The sequence below is a fragment of the Hypanus sabinus genome, chromosome 29 (assembly GCF_030144855.1).
Source record: "Hypanus sabinus isolate sHypSab1 chromosome 29, sHypSab1.hap1, whole genome shotgun sequence".
Classification (NCBI taxonomy): domain Eukaryota; kingdom Metazoa; phylum Chordata; class Chondrichthyes; order Myliobatiformes; family Dasyatidae; genus Hypanus; species Hypanus sabinus.
The window spans coordinates 11399840-11409793 of NC_082734.1; the positions used below are offsets into that span (position 1 = coordinate 11399840).

General features: G+C 45.0%; 1 protein-coding gene across 3 annotated transcripts in view; it reads right to left on the bottom strand.

Annotated features, from left to right (window-relative positions):
• LOC132382980 (uncharacterized) overlaps positions 1-9101 on the bottom strand; it is an 86535-nt gene extending 77434 nt beyond the window's left edge. For all 3 annotated transcript variants that reach the window (XR_009508513.1, XR_009508514.1, XM_059953626.1), the window contains exons 1-2: positions 9056-9101; positions 4374-4528 (exon numbers count right to left, since the gene is read on the bottom strand). Coding sequence is in view for 1 of the 3 variants with exons in the window: in XM_059953626.1 (XP_059809609.1) it covers positions 4374-4430 (57 nt within the window). In the remaining 2 variants the exon portion in view is untranslated. The remainder of the gene's footprint in view (positions 1-4373; positions 4529-9055) is intronic.
• Between the last annotated feature and the right edge of the window lie 853 nt (positions 9102-9954).

The window sequence follows — 9954 nt, forward strand, 5'->3', positions numbered from 1 at the left end:
GAAGGGCCTGTTCCGCATGTACTGTTCTATGTTCAATTTTGAGGTATGAGAATAAGACGAGGTAGGAGCCTTCAGTGAAGATTCCTGATTCTGTTTCTCTCTCCACAGGTGCTGCATGACCATCCAAGTACATCCAGCTTTCTTTAGAAACTTCAGACAGAAACAAACAGCAGGCGTAGGCCACTCGGCCCTTTGGGTTTTCTCTACCATTTCATACGATCATGGCCGAGACCCCCTCTATCACTCCAAAAATCCGGTGTCCGATTGCTCAGAAATCCTGATAGTCCAGCATTCGGCTCACTTATCAGTCCAAGTACGATACAGGGTTGAGAATGAAAGTGGCGTGTGGCTAGAGCTGGGTGCCGAGAGCTGGGATTAGGATCAGGAACACCCAGGAACAGAAATAGGATTCTGGTCATAGCAGGGCTGCAGAGGATTTGTAGGATTCCTGTTCCCTTAAAACTCTCTGGATTTTCTGAAATATTTATTATGCTACTGTATGACAGGTAAATAAAAGTGAGTTGGTTCTATTATGAGTAACATCCAATGATCCGGAAGATCTGCTGGTCTGGCTTCACTCAAGGGCGCTGTATTATTCAAGTTTGTCTGTACCATATTCCTGGTCCCTCGTGTTAATGCCTTTTTGAATACAGATGTACCTACCACTTTCTTTCTCTTTATATGGGATTTTAAACTTTAGAATAGCTTCAAAGTTAAACCAGAGCCTTAGCCCATTGACAGGACGACTTGGCAACATAGCAGTTGCCAACATAGCATAACACTATTGTAGTGCCAGACACCCGGGTTCAATTTCGTGTCTGTCTGTAAGGAGTTTTCACACTTCGGTGGCACCCTATTAGGTAGCTTCTGTACCTAGTGAGTGGCCACTGTGGGTATGTTCACAGTCTTCTGCTGTTGTAGCCCGTCCACTTCAAGGTTCAACACGTTGTGCATTCAGAGATGCTCTTCTGCACACCACTGTTGTAACGTGTGGTTATGTGAGTTACTGTCACCTTCCTGTCAGCTCGAACCAGTCTGGCCATTCTCCTCTGTCCTCTCTCTGTGGGCGTTTTCACCCCCAGAACAGCCACCCACTGGATTTTTTTGGTTTCTCACTATCCTCTGTAAACTCGAGAGGCTGTTGTGAGTGAAAATCCCAGGAGATCGGCAGTTTCTGAGATACTCAAACCACCCCATCTGGCACCAAGAATCATTCCACGGTCTAAGTCACTTAGATCACATTTCTTCCAAATTCTTATGTTTGGTCTGAATAACAACTGAACCCCTTGGCCATGTCTGCACAGCTTTCTGCATTGACTTGCTGTCACATGATTGGCTGATTAGATATTTGCATTAACGAGCAGGTGTACTGAGGGTTTGCTCTCCCGTAACCATGTAGGTTTCCTCTGGGTGCTCTAATTTCCTCCCACATTCCAAAGATGGACAGGTTAGGACATTATTGGTCATATGGGTGTAGTTGGGTGGTGAGAGGTTGTTGGGCTGAAACAGCACATTACTGTGCTGTTTGCAGGTTGAGTCTGTGGTGAGGAAGACAACTGTGATGTTAACATTAATTTCAAGAAGACTAGAATATAAAAGCAAGGGTGAGGCTTTATAAAGCACAGGAGAGGCCTCACTTGGAGTATTGCGAGCAGATTTGGACCCCTTGTCTTAGAAAGGATGTGCTGAAACTGGGGAGGGTTCAAAGGAGGTTCATAAAAATGATTCCAGGATTGAATGGTTTGTCATATGAAGATCATCTGGTGGCTCTGGGTCTGTACTCACTGGAACTCAGAAGCATGAGGGGTGATCTCATTGAAACCTGTCAAATGTTGAAAGATAGAGTGATGATAGAGAGGAAGAGGATGTTTCCTAAGGTGGGAGAGCCAAAGTCCAGAGAACACGGCACCAGAATAAAGGAACGTCCTTTTAGAACAGCGATGAAGAGGAATTTCTTTATCCAGAGAGTGGTGAATCTGTGGAATTCGTTGACACAGGCGGCTGTGGCGGCCAATTCTTTGGGTATATTTAAGGCAGAGGTTGATAGATTCTTGATTAGTCAGGGCATGAAGGGATATGGGGAGAAGGTTGGAGAGGCAGGAAATATGTTCCAGATGCTGGGAGAGTCCAGTACCAGAGGGCATGGGTTTGAGAATAAGGGGTAGGTCATTTAGGACAGAGTTAAGGAAAAACTTCTTCTCCCGGAGAGTTGTGGGGGTGTGGAATGCACTGCCTCGGAAGGCAGTGGAGGCCAATTCTCTGGATGCTTTCAAGAAGGAGCTAGATAGGTATCTTATGGTTAGGGGAATCAAGGGCTATGGGGACAAGACAGGAACCGGGTATTGATAATAGATGATCAGCCATGATCTCAGAATGGCGGTGCAGGCTCGAAGGGCCGAATGGTCTAATTCTGCACCTATTGTCTATTGGGGCTCAGAGGAAAAATGGATCAGCCATGATGAAATGGCAGAGAAAACTCAATGGAGCAGATGGCCCGATTCTGCTCCTACTGTGCCTATATAAAGTATTCACCCCCCCCCTTGGAAGTTTTCATGTTTCACAACATTGAATCTCAGTGGATTTAATTTGGCTTTTTTGACACTGATCAACAGAAAAGACTTTTGTGTCAAAGAGAAAGCAAATTTCTACAAATTGGTCTAAATTTATTACAATTATTGAACACAAAATAATTGATTGGATAATTACTCACCCCCCTTCAGTACAGTATTTAGTAGATGCATCTTTGGCAGTAATTACAACCTTGAGTCTGTGTGGATCATCACACAGCTTGGACATCTGGACACCGCAATTTGTCCCCCATTCTTCTTTACAGAGCTACTCAAGCTCTGTCAGATTGCATAGGGATCATGAGTGAACAGCCCTTTACAAGTCCAGCCACAAATTCTCTATTGGATTGAGGTCTAGAATCTGATTTGGCCACTCCAAAACATTAACTTGGTGGTTTTTAAGCCATTCCTGTGTACCTTTGGTTTTATGACTTGCTGGAAAACAAATCTTCTCCCAAGTCGCAGTTCTCTTGCAGGCTGCGTCAGGTTTTCCTCTAGGATTTCTCTGTATTTTGCTGCATTCATTTTACCCCCTACCTTCACAAGCCTTCCAGGGCCTGCTGCAGTGAAGCATCCCCACAGCATGATGCAGCCACCACCATGCTTCACAGTAGGGATGGGGTGTTTTTGATTATGTGTGGTGTTTGGTTTATGCTGAACATAGCATTTAGTCTGATGGCCAAAAAGTTCAATTTTGTCTTTCATCAGACCATAGAACCATCTTCCAACTGACTTCAGAGTCTCCCACATGCTTTCTGGCAAACTCTATCTGAGATTTCATGTCAGTTTTTTCAACAGTAGCTTTCTCTTTGCCACTCTTCCATAAAGCTGTGACTGGTGAAGCACCCGGGCAACAGTTGTTGTATGTGCAGTCTCTCCCATCTCAGCCACTGAAGCTTGTAACTCCTCCAGAGTTGTCACAGGCCTCTTGGTGGCCTCCCTCACTAGCCCCTTTCTTGCACGGTCATTTCTTGATGATTGACTTAACTATACTTCAATGAATATTCAGTGACTTGGAAATTTTATTGTACTCATCTCCTGACTTTTGTTTTTCAATAACCTTTCCACAGAGTTGCTTGGAGTAACCTTTTGTCTTCATGGTGTAATTTTTGCCAGGAAACTGACTCACCAGCAGTTGGACCTTCCAGATACAGGTGTATTTTTACCACACTCAATTGAAACACCTTGGCTGCATACAGGTGATCTCCATTTAACTAATTGTTACTTCTAAAGCCAATTGGCTGCACCAGTGATGATTTGGTGTGTCATATTAAAGGGGGTGAATAACTTAAGCAATCAATTATTTTGTGTTTTATATTTTCAATTAATTTAGATCACTTTGTAAAGATCTGTTTTCACCTTGAACGAGTCTTTTTCTGTTGATCAGTGTCAAAAAAGCCAAATTAAATCTACTGTGATTCAATGTTGCAAAACATGAGAACTTCCAGGGGGTGCGGTGGTGAATAATTTTTATGGGCACTGTTAATCTCGTTGTCTTTACGGTATTGCTAAATTAAAAATAATAAGTAAGCAAATGCCAGTAATGAACTTAATGGGTCCAAAGTACAGCAAATAGCACAAAGACTAAGGCCGTGGAGGCGGTCCAGTCATTTTATTAATGTCTCCCTATAGAGAGGTTGAAGAGAGTTATGGACACATCTCAGCACATCATGGAAACCAGCCTCCCCTCTATGGACCCTGTCTATACTTCTCGCTGCCTCAGTAAAGACCCCCCCACCCACCCAGACATCCTCTCTTCTCTCCTCTCTCATCAAGCAGAGGATACAAAAGCCTGAAAGCACGTACCAGATTTAAAGACAGCTTCTGCCCATCTGTTATAAATGGACTCTTGACCCTCACCATTTACCTCGATGTAGTCATTCGCCTGCGTTACATTTTCTCCGGAGCTGCTACACTTCATTCTTCGTTCTGCTTCGTTTACTTCATTCTGCTTCAGTGCCCTGTGCAATGATCCAACCCGTATGAACAGTATGCAAGACACTTTATCTCAGCACACGGGACAATTCCAGAACCAATGCCAATAATCGCTTTCTGCTCAGCTCTGGGACAAAACCAGCCCGCAGTGAAATTTGATGCTTAAAAAGTAGAATGTAACTGCAGTCAGAACCCTAGGATTATTTAAACTTTGATTCAGTTATTAAGAGTTAATGGCATTGGGATCAAATTTGTCCAAACCAGCTAGGGGTGATCTGTGCAATTGCAGGCACTTATTGTGCGTTCTGAATTCTCCTTGAGCAAAAAATGCTGGAGGAACTCAACAGCCTCTATAGGGGGAAATAAACAGTCGACTGTTTATTCCCCTCAATGGATGCTACCTGACCTGCTGAATTCCTCCAGCATTTTGTGCATGGAAGTCAGATTTGTATATGCATTCCTCTTTTTCATTTTGCAGATATCAACATAAATCTAAACTGTGCGAGGCAGTGATCAACAGATAATGAAAGGATCGAAGCACATTTATTATCAAAATATGTACTCAACCCTGAGATTCGTCTTCCCCACAGACAGCCTCAAAACAAAGAAAAACCATGGAACCCATTCAAAGAAAAACATCAAACCCTCACGTGCAAAACAAATTGTGCAAACAGCAACAAAAAAAACATATAACCATATAACAATTACAGCACGGAAACAGGCCATCTCGGCCCTTCTAATCTGTGCCAAACGCTTACTCTCACCTAGTCCCACCGACCTGCACTCAGCCCATAACCCTCCATCCCTTTCCTGTCCATATACCCATCCAATTTTACTTTAAATGACAAAATCGAACTTGCCTCTACCACTTCTACTGGAAGCTCGTTCCACACAGCTACCACTCTCTGAGTAATGAAGTTCCCCCTCGTGTTACCCCTAAACTTTTGCCCCCTAACTCTCAACTCATGTCCTCTTGTTTGAATCTCCCCTACTCTCAATGGAAAAAGCCTATCAACATCAACTCTATCTATCCCTCTCATAATTTTAAATACCTCTATCAAGTCCCCCCTCAACCTTCTACGCTCCAAAGAATAACAACCTAACTTGTTCAACCTTTCTCTGTAATTCAGGTGCTGAAACCCAGGTAACATTCTAGTAAATCTCCTCTGTACTCTCTCTATTTTGTTGACATCTTTCCTATAATTCGGTGACCAGAACTGTACACAATATTCCAAATTTGGCCCTACTAATGCCTTGTACAATTTTAACATTACATCCCAACTTCTATACTCAATGCTCTGATTTATAAAGGCCAGCATACCAAAAGCTTTCTTCACCACCCTATCCACATGAGATTCCACCTTCAGGGAACTATGCACCATTATTCCTAGATCACTCTGTTCTACTGCATTCTTCAGTGCCCCACCATTTACCATGTATGTCCTATTTTGATTAGTCCTACCAAAATGTAGCACCTCACACTTACAGCCTTGTACAATTTTAACGTTACATCCCAACTCCTATACTCAATGCTCTGAAATGAGAGAAAAACACAGAATATAAAACACAAAATCAAAAGGCCCCTATTCAGTTCAGCTCAGTGTTCATTATGCGCAGGTCACTCTGATTCAAAATCACCCGAGATACTGTAGCGGCTGGAAAGCAGAAACACATCATAACGTGAACCCACAAACCGCATCGATTAAACCTTTGCCCAAGACCCAGGACTCCGGTACCATCCACCAACACCATGGAGCAACAGAGACCTTCCTTCAGGAGCAGCAAGTGAGAGACCAATCGGATAATCATGTTGCGATCTGGTTTCCCCCACAGCGTAATGCACATTCGCTGGAGCATGAGGGAGTCCAGTGGAACTGTTACAGTGAGAATAGATCGGCTTTACTTGTTTTCAGGTGTCTATTGGGGGAAAATAAACAGTCAACCGATTCCCCTCCATAGATGCTGCCTGACCTCATGAGTTCTTCCACCATTTTGTGTGCATTGCTCAGGGTTTCCAGCATTTGCAGAATCTCTTGTGTTTACTGAATTCTTCTAAACTGCAGAGGTTGTGGGGCCATGACGCAGGCCAGTTAAGAGTTAACAGCACTGGGGCCGCACGTTGACCAGACCAGCTTAGGAGAGCAGGCCTCCTGCGCGAATCAAAACAGAAGCTGTTTACTCGTTTCTGGTTGACACTGACAATGAATGTTTCTCATTCGGTTCCACGTCTGCCGCTCGGTATCTGGATCGTTAATCTAGTCTGGCAGATAAGGAGGCTGCTGTGAGAGTGGGGGCTGATTTGAAGATGGATCAGGGACTTGCTCTGCTTCCCCCCTCTGCGGAACCCTCTGGAGTTGCAGGTGTCCTTTCCCCCTTCCCCTTCAGATGCTTCTCAGCCCACGGACTTCCTCAAGCGGAGGGTTTTCTGCTAGCCTGCACTTCATGACGACATCACATCAGGACTCGCAGTGTGACAGAGGATGAGTAACTTAATCCAGACACACTGGACCGGTACCGAGGTGCGCGCACACACACACATTCTGCTCAGTAGCAGTGAGGAGTGCGGACTGTCGGCACCCAGCACTGGAGCAGCCCCTTTGTCGGGTGGCATCATACTTCCTAACAGCTTCTTTTCCCACAGCCATCGGCCTTCTGAACCGATCTCCTCACTCCCATCCTCTCCCCAGTGACATTCTCATCCATCCCACTTAACTCAGCTCATTCTTCTGCCAGAAAGTAGTTAACCCCTTGCACTGAGCTGTGGGAGGAAACCGAAGCACCCAGGGAAAGCCCACACAGTCGCGGGGTGAACATGCGAACTCCACGCAGGCAGCACCAGAGGTCGGGATTGAACCTGAGTTGCCGAGGTGTGCAGTGATGGGAACGAGAGAGAGAGTACGTCACAGGGAAACATGAGGGAATGAGTTTGATGGCATTGCCCCTGACAGCCAGCATAGACTCAATGGGATGAATGGCTATTTTCTATGAGGAAATAGGTTGCGGTCAATGGGCAGACTGAGTCAGGCTATTTCTAGGGAAATACAAATTTTAAAAAAAATATCTGGAGATGTTGGAAACAATGAGGAAAAAAACCTGATGAAGTGACTCAGATCTGAAATATGGTTAGCGCGATCACTTGAGTCGAGTAAGATGTTCTCCCAAGAGATTACTTCCTAACTGGAGAATTCCTGCGCATGACTTTCCATAATGCAGAGAGGCTGGTGCACAAGTAACCACAACATGATCCTTGACAGATCGAGGTCAGCATCCGGTGGAGTGGTATTGGTGACCCTTCTCTGCCGTTGTGATGCGTCATCTTTCGCCAGCTCCACCGTCAAGGGACCCCCCCCCCCCCCCTTTGACCTTTCTGCCATGGGTGACACCGCCAGCAGCTAAGCTCCAAACAGCATTGCTCTGGGGATCACAGAGACTCGCAGGCCTCTCCACCGCGACAAGATAAAGGTCCTCTTTCTACAGACAGAACATTGGACGTAGGACTGTACAGCAAAAGAACCGGTCCTTCAGACCACAATATTGTGCTGAGCCAGCTAAAAGATAAATCATAAACCCCCCAAAAAATCCCTCCTACCTACGCAATGTCCATATCGCTCCAACTTCCTCATATTCATGTGCCTATCTAAACATCTCTAACGTATTTGTTTCCATCATCACACCGACATCCACCACTCTGAGTAAAAACCTTATCCCTCACATCCCCTTTGAACCTACCCCCTCCCATCTTCAAAGCTGACTGATTTACTGAGCGTTTCCATAAAATCTTAAGACCATAAGATATAAACCACATGGCCCATTGAGTCTGCTCCATGATTCAATTATGGATAAGAGTTTTTTTCTCAACCCAGTTCTCCCACCTTCTCCCCATAACCCTTGCCAATCAAGAACCTGTCAAACTCAATGCTTTGAACTTCAACCTTCCCAGGCGAGTCACCTCACGCGCTAACCTGTTGGTCAAAAGTCATCGAGGGACTGAGCTCACTGCAGGTCCGAGAATGAGACAGGGAGGCGGAAGTACAGGAGACAGGACTGCAGATGCTGGAACCTGGAGTAATAAACAATCTGCCGGAGGAACTCAGTGGGCCGAGCGGCATCTGTGGAGCAGAATGAGATTGACTGCACACAGAGAGTTTGAGAACATGGCTGTAGCAAACAGCCGTGACATCTTACAGAGCAGAACAGAATGAGGGCATGAATGGGCCCTGCTGTTCAGGAGAATTATGGCTGAGGAATGAGATTAATGGGAATTCTCTGAAAGCCAGCGCCAAATCATTGGGCAGAATGTTCTCCTCCAACATTGTAAGAAACTAAACATTTTGCTGTGAATCTTTGTATCTGTTGACTCCCCAAAATGCCATCTGTCATTCCCATTCTTAAACCATAAGACATACTGTACGAGCGGAATTGGCCCATATAGTCTGCTCCGCTGATTTATTATTCCTCTCAACCCCATTCTCCTGCCTTGTTTCCTTGGTGCTTGAGGCAAGAATTCCAAAGATGTACAGAACTCTGAGTGTAGAAATATTTTCTTAACTCACTGGTCAATGGTTAACCTTTACTCTGTGCCTGGGCCGCTTGTTTCCAGATTCTCCATCCTGAGGAAGCAGTTTCTCCATATCCACAGTCTCAGTCGCTCTGAATATGTTTGGGCTGAGTTGTTCTCTGACCTTAGAAATTTACTTGCCTCAGTGAAAGTCATGTCCTAGGTTTTCCGCTAATAAGCGGTCACGTAGAACTCAACCCTACTGAGTGTAATGAGTGCCAATGAGTGCAAAATTCAAGACAACAGCGCACGACGTTCGCCACAGAGCCAATCAGCGACGAGATTTCCTCCCGACATCACAACAGAGTTTCCGAAATGATGACCAATCAGCTGATTGATAATATACAGATCTAGTGTTCGAAGGACACTCTGCAATTAACAGCGCAGATGTTAATTGTCCCCCCCGAGATACGAGATGTCCCCTCGTATGGAGACAAAATGTTAAATATATTTGCAAATAAATTGCCAAGGTCAGAGAACAACTCAACCCAACCATCAACCACCTGAGCTACACATTTTCTAAATTGTTCCCTCTGAATATGTGTTGATGAGATTGAGGGTGGGAAAGGAGTTGGGTTGTTGGGCTGAATGGCTTTCTCCAGATTTGAGGTTTTCCTGCATTCAGTTCCTAAATCTGTGGGATTTCAAACAATCACAGCAGAGTTTTGTCAATAGAGTCAGAGCATAGAAACAGGCCCTTCGGCCCAACCCTTCCATGCTGACCAAGCTGTCTACCTGAGCTAGTCCTATTTGCCTGGGTTTGGCCTTCATCCCTCAAAACTTTTCCTATCTGTGTACCTGTCCAAATGTACTTTAAATGTTGTAATTAGACCATAAGACCACAAAACATAGGAGCAGAATTAGGCCATTACGTCCATGGAGTCTGCTCTGCCA